The sequence below is a fragment of the Heterodontus francisci genome, chromosome 2, assembly GCF_036365525.1.
Source record: "Heterodontus francisci isolate sHetFra1 chromosome 2, sHetFra1.hap1, whole genome shotgun sequence".
Classification (NCBI taxonomy): domain Eukaryota; kingdom Metazoa; phylum Chordata; class Chondrichthyes; order Heterodontiformes; family Heterodontidae; genus Heterodontus; species Heterodontus francisci.
This window is the reverse complement of record NC_090372.1, coordinates 16329604-16355085: the sequence shown is the minus strand read 5'-3', so window position 1 is coordinate 16355085 and position 25482 is coordinate 16329604. Positions and strand designations below refer to the sequence as shown.

The 25482-nt window shown below is 42.2% G+C and overlaps 1 protein-coding gene across 8 annotated transcripts in view; it reads left to right on the top strand.

Annotated features, from left to right (window-relative positions):
• The first annotated feature begins 481 nt into the window (after nt 1-481).
• fyco1a (FYVE and coiled-coil domain autophagy adaptor 1a) overlaps nt 482-25482 on the top strand; it is a 225776-nt gene continuing 200775 nt past the window's right edge. For 5 of the 8 annotated variants that reach the window (XR_010977255.1, XR_010977257.1, XM_068054938.1 and 2 more), the window contains exons 1-5: nt 482-551; nt 1151-1255; nt 3379-3464; nt 6564-6670; nt 16036-16161. Coding sequence is in view for 6 of the 8 variants with exons in the window: in XM_068054938.1 (XP_067911039.1) it covers nt 3407-3464; nt 6564-6670; nt 16036-16161 (291 nt within the window). In the remaining 2 variants the exon portion in view is untranslated. Of the gene's footprint in view, nt 603-1150; nt 1256-3375; nt 3465-6563; nt 6671-16035; nt 16162-25482 lie in introns of all 8 variants that reach the window. The other 3 variants (XM_068054916.1, XM_068054906.1, XM_068054930.1) reach the window with 3 other exon arrangements.

Sequence of the window (25482 nt, the reverse complement as noted above, 5' to 3'; positions counted from 1 at the left end):
CCCTTCTAAAGCACTGCCTCCCTCCGGTTCTGACTTCTTGTCCATCTCCAATTTCCTTCCATTGGAGTCTGGAAGTTCTGGAATTTCCTCCTCCAACAAATTCAGAGCGGAAAACGTGACTGAAAATAATAACGGGGCATGCAATGCAAACTTTATATTTTTCATACTATATTGATACAAACACAAGCCACAATTAAGTTGCCCTGCTCCTTAGGTCCAGCTGATTGCAATCACCACTTTGTGATTGACGGGCCGGTATCAACCCGCCCTGCCCTTTGATTGACAGGCCGGTTCAGGCCCGCCCTGCTCTTTGATTGACAGGCCGGCTACAACAACATTGCTGAGCGAGGCTCGGCAGTGAGGTGACAGCCATTGTTGACAGCGCGCCGCGCACTAACTTGACAGGCAAACAGTCCCGCCCCTCTCCGCTGTTGATTGGCTGAATTCCTGCAGGCGCTACAGACACCTCCTTCTGATTGGCTATTAGACACGTCGCTCAACAAGCATAGTTAAAGTTAGGTTGGTGCGCGGCCTAGTGCGTTGATGGGGCGGTGAGTGCTTCCTCTTTCGGTTGTAAAGTTGGTGATAATCAGCTGAGTGTGGTAATGGCACCTGTTGTCTCTTTCTCTTAGGTGTGGCTTAGCATCTCTGTTAGGAAATGAAGAGCTGCTAAGAAAGAGAGAGTGAGGCCTATGCTTGGTGTGAGTACCGGGCCAACTTTAGGGGCCTGTGGTAATGGAGCCTGATTACCAGCATCATAACTTTCCAGAAGGAGGCTATTCGGCCTGTCCTGTCTGTGTTGGCTCTTTGAGAAAGAGATCCAATTGGTTCCACTCCCTTGCTTATTTGCCCAGAGCCCTGCAGAGTTTTCCTTTTCTAATCCAGTTTAACCAATACCTTGTGGAACGTTACTATTGAATCTGCTTCCACCACCCAGTGTAGTCCCAAGTCATAACTGCTCACTGTGTAAAAGAATTTCTCCACATTTCACTCCTGGTTCTTTTGCCAATTTTCTTCAGTATGTGATCTCTGGTTAGCAACTCCTACTAGTGGAAACAGAATAGGTTCTATCAAAAGCCTTCATAACTTTGAAAACCTATTAAATTTCCCCTTAACCCTCAACAGCTTTCATTTATATTTTACTGTTAAGGTAGGAAAACATCTCGAGGTGCTTCACAGGAGTGTTACCAGACAAAATGTGATACTAAACCAAAGAAGGAGCCATTAGGATGGGACCAAATACTTGGTCAGAGAGGTAGGCTTTTGGTGAAGTCTTTAAAGTGATGAGTGATATGGAGAGATTTCTTTTGGAGGGAATTCCATTGTTTTGTACCTAAATGGCAGTTGGCATGTTGCCAGTGGTGCTGAGAAGGAAGTGGGGATTCACAAGAGATTGTTTTCTGCAATAAGGTGAACAATACCAGTTTCTCTAGTCGCTCCACATAACTGAGGTCCCTCATTCCTGGTCTTATTGTAGTAAATCTCCTCTGCTCTCTCTCCAAGGCCTTTATATCCTTCCTAAAGTATGCTGCCCAAAATTGGATACACTATTCCAGCTGAGGCCTAACCAGTGATTTATAAAGGGTATATAATTCCCTCGCTTTTGTATTCTGTGCTTCTATTTATAAAGCCAAGGATCCTATATGATCTTTTTAACGGTCCTATCAACATCTCTGGCCATCTTCAACTGTGTGTGTGTGTGTGAGAGCCTTTGCTAAACCCAGGTGCAATTACTTAGAATTTACAGAACAGAAACTGGCCATTTGACATCTGATCTATGATGGTGTTTATGCTCCATATGGGCCTTCTCCCACGCTACTTCATCAAACGCTCTCAATGTACCTTTCTGTTCCTTTCTCTGTCATGTACTTGTTTAGCTTCCCCTTAAATTTAGCTTTGCTATTCATCTCAGCTACTCCATGTCATAGCAAGTTCCACATTCTAACCACTCTGGGTAAGCGGCTTCTTTTGAAGTCTTTATTTATTACATACTTTATTTAGGACCCCTAATTTTGCACAACTACACATGTAGAAATACCCTCACTGTCTACCCTATCAAAACCCTCCATAATTTTAAAGACCTATATGAAAGAAAAGAGCCCCAGCCTGTTAAATCTTTTCTGATAGTTACAACCTCTTAGTTCTGGTATCATCCTTGTAAGTTGTTTTTTTTTGGCACTTTCTCCAGTGCCTCAATAACCTTTTTTGTACTATGGAGACCAGAACTGTGTCTAGTACTCTCTGTGTCCTAACTAAGGTTCTGTACAAGCTTAACATAATTTCTCAGCTTTTCAATTCTATTCCTGTTTTTTATGTCAATTTATGGCCTTGTTAACCTGAGTTGCTACTTTTAATGATTGTGAATCAGTATCCCTAGATCCCTTTTTTCTCCTCCCCATTCAGATTCTCTTTTTCCAAGGACTGTGTGGCCTCCTTTTTCTCCTATAAAAATATGCCACCTCTCAATTGCCTATATTTAAATTCATTTGTCAATTACATGCCCATTCTGAGGGTTTGCTAACATTTTCTTGTATTTTGTCACAGTCCTCTTCAGAATTAACTATATCTCAATTTGGTGGCGGTTGCAATTTTTGAAATTGTACTTCCGATTCTTCAGTCCATATCATTTATGCAAATAGTGAACAACAGTGGTCCCAACATCCAACCCTGTGGAACGCCACTTTCCACTTTCTACCAGTTTAAGTAAATACCTTGAAACCCTACTCACTCTTTTCTGTTATGTAGGCAGCTTGCTGCCATTCTGCTGCTTATCCCCTGACTTCGCATACTCTTCACATACCTTCGTCACGAATCTGCAATATCAAAGGCCTTTTGAAAATGCAAATATGTTGCATCTGCTGAATTACCCTTTCCTGCTGCAAATTTATTTATCTACCAAGATTTTTTGGTAGACATAATGGTTCTTGAGTTGGGCCATGGTATTAATTCTTGGAATGCAGACCTTTATTTTGCCAGTATCATGGCATTATCCTCATTTGCACTGGGAATGAGCAAATGTGGAAGAAACTTGCATTATTTGCCTTTAGTATGACTTTCCCACATCTCCAAATGTTGACTAGTATGTTGTCCACTTAATGTAATTACCCCCTTTCATTTTTGTTTTGTTTAAGTATAGTACAGAATTAGTAGACTATCCTATGGCTGTGAGTTAAAGGGATACTGTCCCTACAGATTTCTTGTGTTGGCTGCATTCCTCCTAATTGAGGATAAACTACACGTCAGTGATATTTGTTGGAAATATGCAGCATGCTTTTCAGCAGATAGCATAGCATTCAAATCTTTTACGCTGTGGTTTGTTATACTGAAGTTGATACTTTATTTAATGTGCAATAAATAAAGTTTTTTTTAATCAAGCAGGTTATAGAATATTTGAGTAGAAACCACAATGATGGCGATGTCTGTTGGAGAAAGTCAAATCCAAAGGATAATCCGAGACCTAAAAGGTAAGGATTGCTAAATTTGTTCTCGACCTATCCCTCTTTCCATATGTGCGGATTATATATAGAGCACATTTCTTTCAGCGTTGCTGCTATTTATCACCCAAAGGAGGACGCATGTTCAGTTTTTCTTGAAGCTATCAGTGGATCTAGCACTTCTAGTATTGAGGAAATGGGCAGAAGCTTCCCGGGGGTGTCTGCCAGATCCTCTTTGACTAGTCACCAGAAAGCTCACAGCAGTGACACTGTGACAATATCCCATCCAATCTTCCTAACCCAGAGAGAAAGAAACTATGGCCTTGATCTGGCAAGGCCACAGTTGTGAACTCATATTAGTGAAGGATTGACTATCTTCCCATTGCCAGCTCCCATATGACTCAATACGTATACCCAATGTGTAGCTGAACAATATACATCCGGTTCAATCCTAAATTGATGTTGAATTAGCTAATATAGCCAAGCTGATTCTGAAGGTTCTAAAATTAGCTTGAAAGTGGGAAATCAACCAGGATTCTCACTCTTAATATTCAGTAAACCCTGTGAAAGTGTATATGTGGGAAAATTTTCTATCCATCTCCAGTTCAGTCTCCGTAGTCTCTTGATCTTGCTTTATTGATTGGCTCGAGCTCTCCACGTCACTAAACAACAGCCCTGATATTTTCAATGATGTTGCGGGAGAGGCTGAATCATTTTTTGCCTGGCAGCCAGCCAAATTTATAGTGGCGGGCAGCCAGGAGCAAAAACCAGCAGCAGGAGATCGCAGCTGGGACTCTTGCAATTGGGAGAAGGTAGAACATTGCAGCAGAGGGAAGAAAAAGAGAGGACGTGAGGCGGGGTGGAGGGTGTTTTGGCGATTCGGAGAGAGAGGCAGCAATTAGCAGAGGGGAGGCTGAAGGCTTTCTTGAGCTTAAGGAGCATACCTGCTCATCCGGGCCCACAAGGAATGCTGTAAAAGTCACTTAACTTCTGGAGCTGGCACCTCCCCACTCCCTTTCACTGCTGGGTTTCATGATTCCTGAGAGCCCCCTCCATGTAATGCTGATGAATGTGAAATAGGTGCATTGATTGAAGGACAGAGGGAAACTTAGAAATTGGCCTGGGAATGTCTGTACAGTCTGGCAAAGCAATTAAAAGAGCTAATGGATATTGAACTAGAATAATCAAGAACTTGGTGGCTGGATTTAGTTTATGGAAGGTGGAGGACGTGAGGCTAGCAAGAGATATGCTGGTGAAATTCATCTTGGGCAGTTCTGAAAATCGAGCAATTTGAACTGGCTGGAAAAGAAAATCGTGCGGACTGACGATTCACTGTTACCAGTCAAGATGATTTTCATCCTCATTGAGTCTAAAAGTGAGCCGAGCATGGATTTGGATAGTGGCAGCTGTGGACATAATGTAGAGCTGGTGGTGAATAATGCTGCAGAGGTAGAAGTAAGAAGTCTTGGTGACAAATTGTGTGTGGTTTGAAACCCAACCCTTCCCCTCTTTTGTTGCCTCCACCTCTGCCTGTTAATTGTATATGTAGACTGAAAGAAGGATTGTTGGTTGGAAGTGCATGCCATGCAATATGTATCTCTAAATAAAGATTTAGAAGTGTTAAAGACTGAACTCCAGTGTTCTATCCTTCACCGCCTGGCTATTTGAGATGTAACGCTGCCTTCTGTTACTGTTTTGGTTGTGCAGGAAAGCAAAGTACCAGCTGAAAATGGGTGAGTGTTACCCCCTTTGGATTAAATAATCAGGGGGAGAGGTGGAAGTTTGTGGTGTTTCACAGGGATGCCTTGGTGACTCGGCATTCCTATAGCAAGAACGAATGCCTCTCCATATTTGTAGCCTGTTCCTCATGGCTGGGATGGTGCGGGTGAGGAGAGGTGGCAAGGATCTTAAAGTCTGGACATCCCCTCTGCTACTTTGCCTCTTGTGGGCATTGTCCGCCAGTTTCTTCTGCAGCACAGTTGAATGAATTAGATGAAAGGTGGCAATGGACTGTTCCCAGGTGGCATAGGACAGTTAAGAGATTTGTTGGTATTATCCTGATAAAGTAGAGGAAGAGGTTCTTAATATTGTGCGTATAGGTAATTACCGTTGGGAGATATGGATACCTGCATTAAAGCCTGGCTTTGGTATAAGATTATAACCCGACCCGGGCCCGACAACAGCAAACCTGAACCCGACCCGGGCCCGAGTCCTTTAATTTCTTTAAATGCCTGACCCGATCCCGACACGTAGTTGGGTTTGGTCGGGTAGCCAGGCTTTACTGCAGACTGCGGAGTCTGGACTGCATGTTTCCCGCCTTGTTCATTTGAAGATTACTTCCCGGAGCAAGGCAGCACTGTCCACGTCCAGCCCGACCCAACCCAAGCCCGAATGCTAGACCCATCCTGAACCGAACCCAACAGTTGTCGTCGGATCTGTTCGGGTCGGGTAGCTATGCTTTAACCTGTATTGCAAGATCTTAAATTAGTGCCCCCACCCTCCAACCAGAGTGTATTGTAAAGGGTTATTTCTACAATATTTAACTTTTGAGGGTGAAACGTGTGTTAGTGCCCAATAAGTCAAGCTAACTGACAGTGAGCTGAGTACTTTGTTGCTCACCTGCTGCTCTATCCCCTACTGCTGCAGTCTTAAGCCAGAACTGTGATTTTGTAAAAGCAGCATGCTAACTGCCAAGCACCCCAGTATATTGCTCCCATCTTACCCAGGATTTACACCTATGATGTCTGCAATTAATATGCAAGTAAGCTGACCTCCCAAATTCTAATGCAAAGTGCTCTGTCGAGTGATCATGCCCAACTTGTGCCTCATTGCTCTGTGGTGTAAATGTAGCACAACTCACCTCATAAAATATGGGGACCTTTGTTCGTTCCATAAAAGAAAGCATGCCTTTTGGTTTAATAAAGGAAAAGCCATGGCAGGCTCGTGAAGACAGTAGTGGCTTAGCCTCTGGTGGTGAGGATACAATGCAGAAAGTGAAGGTAGGTGTGGGAAAGATGTTCTGAATAGGATTGGGTGTTCAACTCATTAATGTTCATACTTGAATATTAATATTAACATTAACATATTTGATAACATTTTGAGATAACATGGATTATATTGATTTTGTAGATGCAATTTCAGAATTAAATCGAGAATACAAGGAAAATGGTGAGCCAATCACGGATGATAGCACCAACCTGCACAAATGCTGCTTAAAATTAGAATACCTCCTTCAGGTAAGAGCCTGCAAAGCAAATAGTTTTACTATTGCGTTTGTATTATTAGAAGAAATTTTACAGTAATTGTATCACTTTTATTTGTGCATCTTGGAGCACATCAGTGATAGAATTTAGATGATTGGTGTCAACCCTGATGACCACTGTGAGCATGAAAGCAGAATTAAACCAGTCTATAAATTTGATATTATAACATGTTTTGTTTGAAAAATGTTATGTTGCTGTTTATTCAAGGTAAAGTGTTTGTTCAACTTGGTGAGTTTTATTACAGTTTTAAACAAAGGACTTGATAGGTGAGATTTATTAGAATAAAATGAGGCCTGGTAGGTAAGTGTGATTGCAATAAAAATGAAAGTTGCGTAGGTAGAATTTATCACCAAATAGGAACTGGGTCGGCAATTTTGATTCTGATAATAGGGTCTGGTAAGTGAGATTTACTACAATAAAAGTAGGAAGGTATAAATTAGGGGCTGCCGCAGATACCTTCTCTGGTTTGATGATGCCTCATTCATTTCACTTTTATGGGAGTTGACTTACTGGAGGCACAATTAGATAGCCCTGAAAATGGATTAACCTGTGCCCGTTGCTTCTAATGCAGGCAGCATGCCAACTTCAGGCTGCCTGCTAATTAACACGATTGTAGTGTGTAATGGGCACTAATTGAGTGGATGTGTGCCTCAGCAGGGGGACCAAAATCGTGAGAGATTAGCAACAGTTAACATTAGCCTGCACTACTTAAAGAGAAGGTGAATTGTGGCTGGAAGTCATCCTACAACTGATTCTGACCTGGGAAACACTCAATAAAGGCACAATGTGGGAGAAGTGAGCTCCAAGATTTTCCAGTGCTGTACTGGAGGCCTTGGTCAAGGAGGTGCAGAGGAGAAGCGATGTTCTTTATCTAGAGGGGGCCAGGATGCCCTCCAGACAAACTTTGTGGAAGTTGTGGGATCAGATAGCCATGGCATTGAATGCCAAGAGTCAAGCCTTGAGGACTGGATGCAGTGCCGCACAAAGTTAATTGAACAGCCAAGGTTCGTGAATTCATTTTCAAGTGGCATTTCCCACCAACTGCCCCACGCGCCTCATACTCTGCTCAATGAACCACATCCCCATCGCTCACTGTCAATAATCTCTTATCTATCAGGAATCGTACCTAATATTCTTGGCTTCACCTTACCCATATGCACTTAGGACTGCTGCAAGCCTCACAGCTACATCTTACAGTTTGCACACCGTGCCAGCAATCCAACCATGACTGCCAAGTCACCCAAACAGATTGTACCACACTCACTGGCACACTTCACTGTCTCTTGCAGGACAAAGTGGCACATGACCAGAGGCAATAGCATCTAACTGGCGAGGATAGGAGTGACTGAATGTCCTTACCCTCGTGGAGGAGTCAGCGCTTGTCATCGTTGGAGCACCATTGCTGAGGCTGTGGCCAGCAGCAAGACTGAAACGATATCCTCATACTTCTACTCCTTCTGAAATCCTGCTTCCACCTCATCCCACAATTTTTTCTAATTTTGAAAGCTGCAGATGGTGTAGGATTGCAGCTCTTACGTTCTCTATCATCCCTCATCACAACCTCATCCTTGTCTGTCTTTCTCCTTTCAGATAGTCAAGAACTGCCACCTGACCAGGCAGTGGTGGAACAGCAAGAAGATCGTGACGAAGAAACAGTATCACTCAGTCTCACAGTCACCAGCTCAGATACTGGCACCGCATGAAATTTAGCAGTGGGATAGGCACGTGGTAAGACACTGGGCACGAGTGGTTGGCAGCCAGAGGACGAGGGCACACACAACTTTTGTTCCAGAGGACTGGGTTGAACACTTCGATGGGGCAGGTGTGCAGAATGAAATGCTTGCTGCATTGGCAGGAGTGCAGAAAGCCAGTGTGCATTATCAAGGAGCAAGGAGTCCAGCACCAACTTTACAGAGGGCTTGCGCAGAGGTTGGAGCCCATCCTTTCCAGCATGGAAGTGATGGCCAACTCGAAGAGCCAGTAGAAATAAATCAGTAGCTAATCTGAAAGTCTATTTTTAACTAGCACTGGTGGAGAGGGTCCTCCCTGTTGCTGGATGCATTTTCAGCCATGTGCAATTGTTAGAACGTCAGTGAAGACTATTAACTTTAAAACAAGAGGTATGAACTTCCCTGTGACCAATTAAAGAATCACAACAGATTCCACGTTTTAATACTTTTACTATAACAACTAAACCAGAAATCAACATTAACTAAACTGGACTTAATAGGAAGCTAATACACTAACTTACAGAGAAAGGTATTTCCCATTAACTTATTAACGCACTCAGAAACCCCATACCACATCTATATGTTAGTGTTTTCAGCAAAAAGGTATCATTTGAGGTTAAAAGTCCCAAACTCCTCCCAACTGCAACAGGTTGGATCTCCCAGTGTCATTCTCAAAGCCAACTTCCTTTTTGCTAACTTCTTCTGAGCATATTTGACTGAATTTCCATTAATAAGGCAATGTCTGGTTACCCTGTTGGCATTTTCTCCTCTGCAAACCTCTAGAGCCTTTGAACCAGGCTCCAATCCTAGCAGCTTTTTGCTGTATCAGTGATCTGAGAGAAGCTGTTTTCTCAGAAACATCCCACTAGTGTCTTGCTTACTCGCTAGCTCTCGCAAATGTGCAGTGCTGCCAGTTTTTGTTTCTTCCTTTCAGTCTCCAGACCTGGGAAAGCCTGTTGAATTCATCCAGATCAAAAGTCAGCAGTCATTTGCCTTTGACTATTCTCAGAGACCACAAGTCTGGTCATAGCAAGACTACCTGGGCCTGCCTTTGTTTCCAGGTGTTAAAAATTGCAACTCAGATCTGCATGTTCGAGCTCCTGCCTCCCTGTTTACAATCTGAGAGTCTGGGAGAGGGAAACCCTTGTTGTTTAGGTGTTACAACATTGCACCCTGCTTTCAAAAAGGTCTTCGATCTGGGTTCCTTGTTCTCATGGTAACCAAGATCCCTGCCTCGCCTCTGGGCAGATTTAGTATGAGGTCACATGTTTCCTCCAAATGTCAATTTTACACCATTAAAGATCACAGTTTTGAAGACATGACAATACTACAAAGTTCAGTGTTCATAGAAGTGATTGAAAGGGGATTAGCTGGACTGTTAAGCTCCAAAAGGCAGCACTAGCATCAAATCAGTGTTGCGTGCCGATTGACATCATGCTTTGCATACTTCTGGTGGACACTCGCTGTCCACATACTAACGCCTTCACCAAAATGGCATCCGGCATGAGTTGCAACAGAAGTGTGTGCGTGCCACAGATCTCATGCAAAAAACTGGCACTACGTATCTGAGTTTTGTGGCAATCATGTCTGCTCTGCTTGAGAAGCCCAGGGATATAACAACAGCCACCCCCTTGTGACTTGGACTGGAGTTTTGGGTATTTCTCAAGAGTACTTTAATATCTGTAAAGGCAGACTAAGCATGCACTTGGTGAAATGAGGTCAGATACAAATCGTTAAGTAAGGTGAACATACAAAATAGCTGTTGTGACCAGACTTTCATAATTCAATCTGTACATTTTATTTTCATGTAATAATACAAAATAAAGAACATGCCATGTTAGCCCAAATTCGACATCTTATTTAGTTGGATGAATAGCTTTAAACTATTATCCAACATTTCTAATCTCTTCAATTCAGCAAAATCCCTCCCAGCTTTTCCTTTAACAAAGCTTCTAGCTTTGCCATCTTTCTGTTTCAAAAACCCTCTCTATTTGTATAAATGCATATGAAAGTGACCGATGGGGCAGCTGTTCTTTCCCTATCAAACCTGGCCTTTAACATATGATGACTGGAACAACATGACTGATTACTTCCTTTCCCCCTATTTCTGGCAGCCATATAATCTCCTGGTAGGGCAAAAAAAACAAGAACTCCGGCCAATCAGGGAACAAATAATCTGGAAAATCCTGTTCTGAGCCCCTCAGGTGATCAAATCCAGTCCACGGGATCACATGGACAAATTGTTATCTAAAAGCCATTTACCTTCTGTACAACACTATCTCTGGGAAAAGAAGCATTCCCAAACATTCAAAATAAAAACAAAGTGCTGGAAATACTCTGCAGGTCTGGCAGCATCTGTGGACAGAGGAATAGAGTTAATGTTTCAGGCCTCTGACCTTTCTTCAGAACTGGGTCATCCAATTCTTTCATCCAGTTCTGATGAAAGGTAACAGGCCTGAAACATTAATTCCATTTCTCTCTCCACAGATGCTGCCAGACCTGCTGAGTATTTCCAGCACTTTGTTTTTTATTTCAGATTTTCAGCATCTGCAGTATTTTGCTTTTATTCTACTGCCTACCATCCAGTCTGTTCCTACTCTTTGACTGTTTAAACTCATGTCCCCATGTTAAAGTGGAAAATCTTTCAGTTGGCACACTATCCAGCCTTTCAGTTATTTTATAGACCTGTAGAAGGTTGTCTCTATGCTGCTGTAAAGTATATAGACCAAGGGTTCTTTAGCTTATTTAAGTAACTAAGTTTTTTAAAGGTGGAAAGCATTCTTATAGCTCTTTTCTGGAACTTTACCAAGGCTACTATATCACCTACCATGTGGCAGGGCCAAAACTGGACACAGTATTCTAGCAACCTATGTATGATAAAATGATATCCTTTGATTTATACTAAATGGTTCTTATAATACAACACCGTGTTAACTGTAGCCACAATTTCTTTACATTGGTCACAAACCTTCCGTAATCTGTGCATAACAACGTCTAGATCTTTTTCTCTCTTAACCTCTTTCAGTATTATTGCCTAAAAATAATGTGTGTATTTTGTGTTGGCCCTACAAACATGCATGACACTACATTTATCTAAATTAAATATTATTTTCTGTTGTGTGGCCCACTGCCCTAGCACATCTAAATCCTTTTGCATTTAGTTGCACTGTCTTGATCTTGCACAGATTTTGGTGTCATTTGCAAACTTACTGACCATACTCCCAACACCACTGTCCAGGTCATTAATAAAAACGGTCAATAGTTTTGGGTTTAGGACTGATGGCTGGAGGGCACCAGTAGTTCTATGCCTCCAGGCTGGACCACATCTGTTAACAACAACTTTTTAACTGTGGGATTGGTGACCATTCCTAATCCAGGGTCTCAAATTCCTACTCACAACACAAGATAGAATGTAACTCCTTTATTCAAAAAGGGAGGGAGACAGAAAGCAGGAAACTACAGGCCAGTTGGCTTAACATCTGTCATAGGGAAAATGGTAGAAGCTATTATTAAAGAGGCTATAGCAGGGCACTTAAAAAATTCAAGGTAATCAGGCAGTGTCAACATGGTTTTGTGAAAGGGAAATCATGTTTAACCAATTTATTGGAGTTCTTTGAAGAAGTAACATGTGCTTTGGATAAAGAGGAACCGTTGTATGTACTGTACTTAGAGTTCCAGAAGGCATTTGATAAGGTGCCATATCAAAGGTTATTGTGAAAAATAAAAGCTCGTGTGTAGGGGGAAGCATATTGGCTAACTAACAGGAAACCGAATAGGCATAAATGGGTCATTTTCTGGTTAGCAAGATGTAAGGAGTGGTGTGCCACAGGGATCAGTCCTGGGGCCTCAACTTTTTACAATTTATATAAATGACTTGGATGAAGGGACCGAGGGTATGGTTGCTAAATTTGCTGATGGCACAAAGGTAGGTGGGAAAATAAGTTGCGAAGAGGACATGAGGCTACAAAGGGATATAGATAGGTTAAGTGAGTGGGCAAAGATCTGGCAAATGGAGGAAATGTGGGAAAATGTGAAATTGTCCATTTTGGCAGGAAGAATAAAAAGGCATATTATCTAAATAGTGAGAGATTGCAGAGCTCTGAGATGCAGAGGGACCTGGGTGTCCTATAGTATGCAGATACAGCACACAAGTAGGAAAGCAAATCGAATGTTATCATTTATTGCGAGGGGAATTGAATGCAAAAGTAGGGAGGTAATGCATCAGTTATACAGGGCATTGGTGAGACCACATCTGGAGTACTGTGTACAGTATTGGTCTCCTTATTTAAGGAAGGATGTAGTTGCATTAGAAGCAGTACAGAGAAGGTTTACTAAACTAATACCTGGAGTGGACGGGCTGTCTTATGGGAAAGATTGGACAGACTAGGCTTGCATCCGCTGGAATTTAGAAGAGTAAGAGGCGACTTGATTGAAACATATACGATCCTGAGGGGTCTTGACAGGGTGGATGTGGAAGGGATGTTTCCTTTTGTGGGAGAATCTAGAACTAGGGGTCACTGTTTGAAAATAAGGGGTCCTCCATTTAAGACAGTGATGAGGAGAATTTCTTTCCTGAGGCTCGTGAGTCTTTGGAACTCTCTTCCCCAAAAGGCGGTTGAGGCAGGGTCTTTAAGGCAGAGGTAGATAGATTCTTGATGAGCAATGGGTGAAAGGTTATTGGGGGTAGGCGGGAATGTGGAGTTGAGGTTACAAACAGATCAGCCATGATCTTGTTGAATGGCAGAGCAGGCTCGAGGGGCTGAGTGGCCTACTCCTAATTCGTATAACTGTATGTTAACTTTCTTATCAAAGCCTTGATGAAAGTCCCAGTGGACACTGTCAACCGGGTTTCCCTTATCAAGTACCCTATTGATTTCCTCAAAAAAAATCAATGGATTTTTGAGGCATTATCTATTTTTCCAGAAGCATGTTGTGTATTTCTAATGGCTCCTTCCCTTTCCCAGTGATCATTAAAGGACATCTCATGATCCCTGCTAGCATCCTCTCAATAATGGCTGTCAGGCTGATGAGGCCTGTAGTTCCCTGGCTCTGACTTGCTTGTCCCCTTTTTTTGAATATAGGAACTATATGAGCTAGCTTCCAGTATAAGGGAACTATCCCTGACTATATTGAGCTATTGAAGATACAGGCAAGGGACTGTCAGGAGCACCTGTCCCATCCCTTTAATCACCCTTAAGTGGATATTATCAGAATCCAGAACCCTATCAATCTTGAGCTTTCCTAATCTATCCAAGATGACTTTATCTATTTTAATATTCATATTCAGTACAGAGCACTCCACATTTGAAACATAACTTCTACAGGAGTATAGACTAAGGCGAAATAATTTCTTAGCTCTGCCATAACCTTACTGAGAATGAGTTTAAATCTGTCCTGAAGTATCTGTCAGTGCCTCTAAATGGTCCTTAATGGTCCTCTGACTCCTGACATAGCTAGAAAAACTTTTTAATATTACTATCAATATTGAGGCCATCTTATTTTCTGGAGATCTCTTGGCTAACCTTATGGCTGTTTTCGGCTACCTCATTGCATGCAATACTTGTTACTGTTCTCCGAGGTAAATTCCTTAAATATGTAGAAAGTCTTCTGTTTCAATCCGATTTGCCTCTGAACCTTCCTGGTTAACCATAATGGCTTTACCTTGCCCTGTGCCCTTTTAACCATTGGAGCATACAAGGCTTTGTCCTTGTTCTTTTTTAGTCTCTGGGGAAACAACTTCCACATAGTCTCACCCTTGGTCTGGATGCCTTTTTTTAAACTTGAAAGAATTGAGTTGGCTTAATAAACTCAACACTAAAAGTAAGTTTTAAAAAAAAAATAGTTTTTGTGGAAAATCAGTCAAAAATTCCTGAAATGTGACACAGGCTGGGCAGTTCACAGTGATTGCCACGTACATAGTAGTATGGCAATCATTTACAATGAAAGCAGGAATAATGTAGGTGACTTTTATTACAATAAAAACAGGGTCTGCAAGGTGAAAGTGATTATATTAAGTCTGAGTTCTTGCAAAGAGCCAGCATGGACATGATCGACTGAATGGTCACCTTCTGTGTTGTGACCTTTCTATGATTTTAGATGGCTATGGTTAGAATAGAAAGAAGTGAGTAGACGCAATTAATTAAAATAGAAAAACAAAGGCTGCACAATGCAATGTGTGACCCTGCCTCTGTTTAAACACAAAACTCACTCTCAAATTAGCAGGACCTGAACTAACGTTTTCTCTTAAAGGCCTTACATGTTCATAACTTAACCAGGAGTGTCTCTGCTTCTCTAATTGCTTTAGGCTCAAAACTGTCATAAAAATGTCTCCTCCAAAGAGGCAAAGTGTGACCTCTCACCCTTTCTTCAGCTCTACATTGAGGATCAGCTTGCTGAGCCACCTATCTAAATTTGCCACGTTGAATGAGAACCCACCCCCAACCCCCTGATATGGAAGCTCACAGCAAGATGCACTGTCTGTTGCCAAGACATCGGTTGGCACGTTGAATAAAAGACATTCTTGCTTTAAGGATGCAAACTGCACTGGCATGTGCATAACCATAATAGCATGTATTTATTTAGTGTCTTTAACAGCCCAAGATGCTTTAAAGGAGCATTATCAAACAAAATTTGATCCTGAGTCATAAGGAGATATTGGGACAGGTGACGAAAAGTTTGGTCAAAGGGCTAGCTTTTAAGGATCATCTTAAAGGAGGAGAAGTAGAAAGGCAGAAAAATTTAGGTAGGGAATTCCAGAGCTTAGGACTTGGGCAGTCGAAAGCACAGTCGCCAGTGGTGGAGTGAAGAAAATTGGGGATGCTCAAGAGGCCGGAAATGGATGATTGCAGAGATCTTCGTATTCTCTCAAAACTAATGTGATATGCGAGAGATTTGTGTGCAAAATCCAGGCTAGGATTTCAGCGCAGTACTGAGGGAGTGCTGCACTCTCGGCCCGCATCTGCCCTCCCAAGTGCACGTAAAAGATCCCATGGCACCAGTTCGGCAAAGAGCATGGGAGTTTATCCCTCAACCAACATCTGGTCTTTTTCACATTGATGTTTATGGGTGCTTTGGCAACCGTGTTACCTATATTACAACAGTAACTACACTTCAAAAGTGCCTCAAAGTCTAAAGCACTTTGGAACATCCTGAGGTTGTGAAAGGTGCTATTTAAATAGAAGCTCGATCTTCTTTAATTGTACTGATCATCTCTCCTTTTGCACGTCAGAAAGCTCTAGGATAAATTTGTAAAAGTCTAAGTGTTGGTGAAAGTGATTACAATGAACACAGGGCTGAGGAGATGAGATTTATTGCATTGAAAATGGATTTTGGTGGGTGAAAGTGATTGTAATATAAACAAAAACTGCGTAGGTTAGACTTCTTGCAATAAACCATGGCCTTAGTAGGTGAATGTGATTGCAATGAAAATAGGAACTGGGTAGTTGACCATGATTGCGGTAACAACTCGGCTGGATAAGTGATTGTGAAAGGATCGACTTTGTACTGAAGACGTCCCTTAGGTTTTCTTCCTTTTAAACTGTACTGTGTGTAGCATATGTACAATTGCAAATTTTGGTTTCGATATTTTATATTTATATTTTTTGTTAGTTTGACCAGAAAGAAAAAACTACTTTTCTCGGCAACAGGAAAGACTACTGGGATTATTTCTGCAACTGTTTAGCTAAGGTGAAAGGAGCTAATGATGGAATTCGCTTTGTGAAGTCTATCCCAGAGGTAAGGAGGTGCAGTTCTCCAGAGGATAATTAATCACTTATCAATGCAATGGTCATTTATGTTATTTGTTTCAAACTTCTTGTTCTGGATTGTGAATAAGAGTTTTTCTAGATTTTTTTTCAAGTAGTAGAGAATTTGCTTGAATATTTCTGAGCGGTGCTTCTGATGGTTCCTCTAGTTACAGTTTAAGCTTTATTACTGTGCCTTTTGCTCTGAACTTTTTTTTAACATCACTCAAGCAGAATTAGAACATAAAAATATTTACAAGCAGAACAATCCTATTAAGGTGCATTTTCAGAGATGAGCCCCAGCATCTCCCTATCTACCTCAATGCCTTCTTGCAATACACATCTGATTTTCTCTTGAACTTAATATTAATTATTAACCAAGAGCTAAGAATGTGTATCTAACCAGAGACTCTAAATTTAGAGGTAGTTCATTCAAGGAATCCAGTGTGGTATGCCGAATGTGGAACAACCTTTAATGAAAACATCCAATCTTTGGGGTTGATGTTACTTTGGGTATCTTGTTATTTCACTTGGAGAAATTCCAGTACTGATGCCCATTTAGCCTTTAAAAAAAGTAGAAGAGGAAAAATGTAATAGAATGATATGCAGGAGTGAACTTTGTTTTGCAGCGATATTTTAATAATTTTTTCCCTTCATTCTTCTAATGTATGTCCTTAGTCTAAGCCTGCTTATTACCAATCTGCCAACTAGTGAAAACAGTATGTCACCATTTGAAAGTGAAACGACAGTCTGTCTTTTTGTTTTTTAAAAAGCACAGAATCCTAGATTTGTATATGCAGGTATCAAGTACTAAGGGGTAATGCCAAATCTATACAAATCATTGATTAAGCCATGGTTAGAATATTATACCTAGTTTTGCATCTGCTATGTTAAGATGGTGTCATGCAGGCCCCCACCTGCCAAGAATGAGGCATATTAATTTCACCACATGGACAATAAATTTCAAATTGTTGTTGGGAAGCAGAGAAGACAAGGGCTGCCAGACTGGCTGGAAAGACATTTTTGCATATTGACAGATGGTACGTGAAAGGACAAAGGGGCTATTCCCTACTCCAATTTAACCCACAATGGACCTTTGATCACCAGGTATTGTGTGTAGAGGAGACATTCCAAGGTCTGCTAGGACAAAACAATCCACAAGGGCCAGGACTGATTTGGCCAGCTGGTCACATGACTAACTGTCCATTGCAGGTTTCTTTGAATTTGCTGCAGAGAATTTGAACTCAGAAAGCGGTTTGCTCCTGGTCTGAGAAGACTTCTCTTTTTGCTCCCATCTCTTTCTCACGGAACTGAAAACCACTGAAGACATACGTACCCCAAGAGAGAAAAGTCTCCTACAGTGAACAAGGTTTAAGAAGAATACTGGGTCCCAATGAAAAGCAAGATCTACCTACAAAAGGACTCTACAGTGAGCTCGAAGAACCTTAACAAACCCTTCAGATATTGCCTCAAATTTTTCTTCTCTTTTCTGTCTCTATTTGCATGCACGTATGTATCGCGTGTGCATGCTAGCGTGGGGCATGGCGTATATCTGTAGGCGTTAACCCAATTAGAGTTGAAGTTTCAATAAAATTTCACTTTTTTTCTTTAAACCTGAGAAAACCTGGTGTGCTGGTTTCTTTGTCTTACAATTGAAAAACAGTGAACAAGGATTCACTAAGGGGGAGCTAAAAACATGGTGTGTTTAAAATTAAGCCCTGTTACAGTAAGGCCAGGTGAAGGCTGAGAGGGACCCCTAGACACCTTTCTCACGTGGTCGTAACACAAATTTGGGTGCTAGCGTCCAGATTAGACCCACAGACAAACGAGAGAAATTGGAAGTGGAAAGCCAAATTGTTCCCTATCAAAAAAGAGCAAGATTAATACAGGTTTTCTTGTGGTTTTGTATGATTGAATACTAACATGTCTGCAACTGAAGCTAGTAGCTCTCCAAGCCAGGATGAAGTAACTTGGGGTAAGTTAAAAGCGCTGTCTTTGGAGGAGTTGAGGGAAACGGTTGAGCAGTGTGGGATCGCTGTACATGGCAAGGCTAGGAAGTCTGAACTCCGGAGGCTAGTGGCCAACCATTTTTCCCTTGAATCTGAAGAAGCAGACCCAGACAGGGTACTGCCAGCAAAGTTACAATTGGAACAAAGGAAACTTGAATTAGAGGAAAAAGAGAGAGGGAGAAAGAGAGAGCCTACCAGAAGGAACGTGAAGAGAAAGCAAGACGGGAATAAAGAGAGGAGAGAGAATATTCCAGAAAGAATGTGAAGAAAGAGAGTTGAAGCAGTTTGAGTTAACTAAGGGGCGACAGAGTAACCCGAGTGAAAGCATGGCCAATATGGAGGAGTGTAATTCAGGGCTGGGTGCAGAATTGTTAAAACTAGCTCATCTAATCCCAAAATTCAATGAGGAAGATGTGGAAGCGTTTTCTGTCTCTTTTGAGAATCTGGCAAGGTAGCTAAAATGGCCAGCTGCGACCTGGTCTTTTTTACTACAAAGCAAGTTAACTGGAAAAGCCCATGAGGTATATTCTTTGTTGCCAGACGAGAGTTCATCAAATTATGAACTGACCAAAAATGCTATCCTCGGGGCATATGAATTAGTACCGGAAGCCTACCACCAAAAGTTTAGAACCCTCAAGAAGCAAGCTAATCAAACTTATCTGGAGTTTGAAAGAAGTAAGCAGCTGGCTTTTGACCAGTGGCGAAGGACTCTTGAAGTACAGCTCAGCTATGAGAATCTCGGGGAAGTAGTTCTGTTAGAGGAATTTAAAAACACTCTCCCACTCTTAATAAAGACCCACATAGAGCAGCAGCGGGCCGTTCTGGCCGATGAGTTTGCTTTAATTTATAAGTTGGTTTCCCAGGGCGAACCTTTCCTAATCACTCCCACAAGTCCGAATAGGACAAAGGGTGGGAAGGTGATCGCCACCCAGGCAGTCCTGGGAGAGAAAGGAAAGCAGGAGACACAGGGGGCCGTCCTCCAGCCAAAAAGGAAGATGCTGTGAGCAAGATTGAGACCTGGAGACCTGTGTGCTTCCATTGTAATAAAGCAGGACATTTAAAAGCTGACTGCTGGAAACTAAAGGGAAAACCGGTAGGGTTAATCAGGGCACACCCACTCAGTGAACACAGGACCTGGATGGAAAGCACAGCAGAAAAAGCTGTGGCTTTAATTGCAGTAAGAGAGCAACCCAGGAAGCTTACTACAGCCAGTGTAAGAAAAGCTATCAGGGTTTTGTGTTTTGAAGGGAAAGTAACCCGATACCCCTCGAGTGGTGCCAACAAGCCCATCGTGATTCTCAGGGACACGGGCCACTAGATCTTTTTTTTACTGGGAAAAGGCCTGACCTTTCCCCCAGAGTGTGCAGTGAACACCAAAATGGTGGTGAATGGTATTGGAGAGTAGTGTATGCCTATACCTGTACACCAGGTGCACCTGGAGTATGGCCTAGTTTCGGGACCGGTGTTTCGTTTGCCTGTGGACGGGGTTGACCTGCTCCTAGGCAATGATTTGGCTGGGGTGAAAGTGGTAGCCTCCCCAGTAGTGAAAGAAAGACCGCAGGAGGTCAGGGAGACAGGGCAGTGGCAGGAGACGGACCCCTGTGGTTACCCTAAATGTATAGTGGATCAGGTCATGATCAAACCAGCTCCCCCAGAGGAGACTGAATTGGCACTGCAGGCAGATGACCATGAGGTCTGCCTTTCCGAGACTTTCTTTGGAAAGTTAGGAGACCCAGGGAATGAATTAAATGGATTTTCCCAAGCTGAGGCTCAGCGAGCCGACCCAGTATTGCGAGAGTTAGCACAGGCTGCCCAGTCTGAAAGTGAAGCAGAAGGAGTCCCTGATTGCTACTATTTCAACAATGAGGTGCTGATGAGGAAATGGTGTTCTCCTCACAGCCCTGAGAGCAAGGAGTGGACAGTAGTTCACCAGTTAGTGCTGCCACAGAGGTACGGGAGAGAAATATTAAGAGGAGCCCGCGAGAGTACAGTGGCTCTACATGCCGGTATACGCAAGACCAAAGCCCGCATAAGACAGCAGTTTGACTGGCCAAAACTCCACAAAGATGTGGTAGAGTTTCCACATGTGCTAGATTGAGGGGAAACCCCAACCAACAGTGAAAAATGCACTCATAAGTCATATACTGGTGTTAGGAAGACCCTCCAGCAGAGGGATGGTGAACTGTAAGGGACTCCCGCCGAGAACAAAAGAGGGCAGACAGGCACACGGCTGGCAAAAGATTAGACAGGAAAGGGGAAAAAGTGATCAAGAGGGAAGGTTAAAGGAAGTCCGAGAGGAATCCTGGATGTAAACCCCTATTGTCCGATCAGCCAACCCCAAAATATTTGAAAAGTTAGACCCCACATCCTCCTACGTAAATGCAGACTCTAGAAGCACCCCACCAGAGTTGCTAGCAGCATTTCCAAAAACCTGCAGAGACAAAGAAAGACTTCTAGCAGGCAGAGAAAGCATGAGAGTGATGCCTCACCTAGTCAAAATGCCACAGGGGAGTATAGTAGGGTCTGCACACATACCTGCAGGCAGAAATGTCCCAAAGAACAAAGGGGAGATTAACAAAGAATCCTCCCCCAGAGTCAGAGGGAAAGGGAACCACCCATCCCCTGAAGTCAAAAGCCTTTGCATGACTCAGAAAAGCACTGAAAGAGTTTAGGATAGACCCACCCACTAATAACTCTCCTGAAAAAAATGACCTCAACCGGAACAAAGACCCTGGGCAGTCATGGCAATGGGCAAACTGAAGAAAAACTTCCCCAAAGAACCACATGGTTGCTGGAGTGCCAAAAAGGGGAATTTAAAGCAGCACTGGCACCCGAAAAGACAATTCTAATAAGCTTCAAGATTTATGAATAAATGGAAATGAATGAGAGAAATGCATAGTTTTACTTTTTATATCTTATAATTTTCACTCGACCTTTTTAATGAAATGCACTGCTCAAATCACATTTTATTGCCCTGTGTGTGGAGATGTCTTGGAGGCCCCCACCTGCCAAGAATGAGGCATATTAATTTTGCCACATGGACATTAAATTGGCTGGAAAGAGATTTTTGCATATTGACAGACGGTACGTGAAAGGACAAAGGGGCTATTCCCTACTCCAAATTTAACCCACAATGGACCTTTGATCACCAGGTATTGTGTGTAGAGGAGACATTCCAAGGTCTGTTCGGATAAGACATCCACAAGGGCCAGGACTGATTAGGCCAGCTGGTCACATAACTTAACTGGCTATTGCAGGTTTTTTTGAACTCGCCAAAGAGAATTTGAACTCTGAAAGCTGTTTGCTCCTGGGCTGAGAAGACCTCCCTGCTCCCATCTCTTTCTCACGGAACTGAAAACCACTGAAGACATAAGAACCCCAAGAGAGAAAGGTCTCCTACAGTGAACAAGGTTTAAGAAGAATACTGGGCCTCAATGAAAAGCAAGATCAACCTACAAAAGGACTCTACAGTGAGCTCGAAGAACCTTAACAAACCTTCAGATATTGCCTCAAACCTTTCCACTATTTTTCTTTTCTCTGTCTCTATTTGCATACTAGCGTGGGGCACAGTGTGTATCCGTAGACGTTAACCACATTAGGGTTTAAGTTTAATAAAATGTCACTTTTCTTCTTTAAACCTGAGAAAACCTGGTTTGCTGGTTTCTTTGCCTTACAATTGGAAAGCAGTGAACAAGGATTCACCAAAGGGGAGCTAAAAACATGGTGTGTTTAAAATTAGGCTAGGTGAAGGCTGAGAGGGACCACTAGACCCCTTTCTCACGTGGTCATAACAATAGTTATAGAGAGGGCATAGCAGCAATTCACTTAAGATGCTACCAGAGCTAAGATGCTTTAGTTGTGAGGAGAGATTAGTTGAACAGTTTTTTTTTTCCATTGGAACACATCAGATTGAGGGAATTTTATACAGGTATTCAAAATTGAAGGGCTTTGATAAAGAAAATTAGGATAACCTATTTCCATTGGTCAGCAAATTGGTAACGAGAGGGCAGAGATTAAAAATAATCACCAAAACAATTATGGGAGAACTTAGGAATTCTCTTTTTATTTAGAGGACTGTTAGGGTATGGAATACTGTACTAGAAACAGTGATGGTAGCAGAATCCATAACAACTTTAAAAAAAGGAAATGGATAAATATTCAATAATTAAAATTCAGAAGATTGAAGATAAATGGGGTGGGTGAGTTTGGTGATGGCAAACTGTTTTGCCGATAACCCGCTCTTTTAGAGAGATAGTGGAGTGAATAGCTGATTTGCGTGCTGTAAAATTTACCTTCTCAAAAGCCTTTCATAATTTTGAAAACCTTCCATTAGAATTCCATTAAATTTTTCTGTTCCAATGGGGGGAAATATTCAACGCAATTTTTGAGCCTTTCTTCATAACTATATACCCTCTCATTCCTGGTATTCATTCTAGTGAATCTTTACCCTGTCCATAGCTGTAATACTTTTCCTACAATGGATGCCCAGAACTACGTGCAATATTCCAACTGTGACCTAACTCAGTGCCTTGTACAAATTCAGCATTACCTTCTTGCTTTTATGTTCAGCATCCCATGTATAAAACCCAGAATCTTATCTTAAAAAGCTTTTCTACCTGTACTCCATCTTTAAAGATTCATGTATTTGCATCCCTAGCTCTCAGTTCTTCCATTGTGTTCAGAGTTTTATCATTTAGGTTATACTTCTTTTCAGTGTTCTTTCTCTCAAAATGTACTACTTCACATTTCTCTGCATTGAATTGAATCTGTCTGCCATCTATCTACCCACTCCACTAACCTGTCTGTCGTCTTCCTCCATTTCTTCCTCACATTTTTCCATTAAAAAAAAATTGTCAGCACACTTCAGTACCTTGTGCACTCTTGTGCTTATGGTCAACCCATATAAATGGAAAACAGTTAGGTCCTAGCACAGAACTGAGGTACCACATGACTCACATCCAGCCAATGCAAAAAGTCAATTTGCTTCGACTCACTGCTTTTCTGTTCCTTTTGCCATTGCTGTATCCATGTGGCTTCATTTCCTTTAATTCCATGTGCCTTGAACTTTCTAACAATTGATGATCTTTCCCCCATTGCTTTCTTGAGAACTCAGGAATGCACATTCACATTTTTTCATCATGCATATCTTCCACAATCAGCGCATTGATCCCATCATTGATGTACACAGCCATTTACTGTCAGGCCTTTTCAGTTACCCGAGACACTAATAACCCATTGAGGGGTGATGCATACATACATATAGGTGTACATTCATACATATAAATTAGGAAGCTATTATTCATATAGATATAAATTAAATATATTTTAGGAAGCTATTGTGTGGTTAAGGATATACCTACATAGGTATTTTATGAAGTCATTATATATTAAGGTGCATAAACTGACATCTTATGTTTGCTCATTACCATATATGGTTTACGGAGTTACTGCACATCTTGAATGCTTGGTGGGAGGAACATATAACCACATCAGACTGCTTGTACATGGGTCAGTGCAGTTTGAGGGGTCAAAACAGCTTATTTGCCATTGGACCCTGAGTTCCGGGTTATTTGGGTTGGGAATGATGCAGAAATCCAGGATACTAGCGATTTGTGTTTGGTGTTGGGGCCCCCTCATGGTTGATGCATGCACTGAGCTGAGTTGTACGGGATCATGAGATGAGTTCCTGGTGGTCTCCCAACAGCCATCTAGAATGGTTGAATGTGGGTGCATGATGAGACTGTGGGTAGGAGAGTGCATGATGAGACTGTGGGTAGGAGAGTGCCCTCCGGCTGCTGCTCCTGTAGCAGTTGTTTGTTATAGAGGAATGGAATTAGTGAAGCATGTGTGGGATGTCTTATCTGCAGTGAATTATTGGCCTTCCTGGTCTTTGCTACATGTGTTTATGGTTTATACCCTTTCCCGTTCTTCCTCTCTTAATGGCCAGCATAGGTAATTTTCCCAAGCAACCTTTAGGCTTTCTGTTCCTCCTTTGGCAATGGAGATGAGAATGGTACACAAGGTGGAGATATGTCCTCAAGCGGCTGTTAGGAGTGGAGCAAAAGTTCTGGGCAAGTGGCGGGGCCGGTTGTTGATGCATGCTGAAGACTACGAAGTATTGCATGGTTCTGGAGATGATGCTTCATCAGGAGATAAAAATGATGGTCATGTTAGAGGAGGTACAATTGATGAGCTATAGTCTGACCTAATCTGGTGGTCCCTTTTGCTTGCCAGACTATCCATTCAGCGGAGATGAGTTCTCATGGAAACTTCCCATTGTGCCATATTGGAGAGAGTGCATAAATTGCAGTCTGGTTGAGTTATAAGATACTATCCCCGTACAACAAAAACAACAACTTGCATTTGTGTAGAGCCTTTGATGTAGAACAAAGTCCAAAGTGCTTTACAGATGCGTAATTGGACAACATTTTTGTGCCAAGACAAAGAAAGATATTTTAGGGGCAGGTGACAAAACACTTGGTCAAAGGGGTGAATTTTAAGGAGGGCTTTAAAGGAGGAGAGAGAGGTTGAAGTGAAGGAGTCTAGGGAGGGAGTTCCAGCCTCTGGGGTGAAGGCATAGGGAAAAGGGGATGGATGTACAAGAGGCTGGAATTAGCGGAACGTAAAGTTCGAGTGGTGGAAGGGCATTTGGGCTGGTTACAGTGCTGGAAAAGGTTAGCGATAGGGAGGAGCAAAGCCATAATTTAAGCACGATGAAGAGAATTGTAAGTTTGAGGTAACATAGCTCATCAAGAGCGGGGTGAGAATTGGTGCAGGAGTAGATATAGGCAGCAAAGTTTTGGATGAGTTGATGTTTATTGAGGATTGACGATGAGATGCTGGTCAGTATAACATTGAAATTGTTGAATCTGCAGGTGACATAGACATAGCTGAGTGTTTCAGTGGGTGTTGGGATGAGGCAAGTTATGTTAGAGGTAGAAACAGGTGGCCTTTATGACAGAGTATATGAGGTTGGAAGCTCAGCTCGGGATGAATAGGCATCTTCTCTGTCTCTTTCTCTGCCTTCTCAGGTGTCTATACCTGCAGATATAATGACATGTTTACATTTGCAATAGCAATGTTTACATTGAAAAATTGGTGAATTAGAGGTGATCGAATTACATTTCTAATGGAAACAGGCTGGATCCCAGAGAGTAAAATTCACATTAACAATGGCACTTGGACAAGGGGACTTGGAGAATAGGCGAAGTTGAGATACAGCTTCTAGGTGCAGAGGGCGATGAGCATGTGGAATCAGGGAGGCAGTGTATGCAGAGAAGGCTGTAAATTTCAAGAGGGTGATA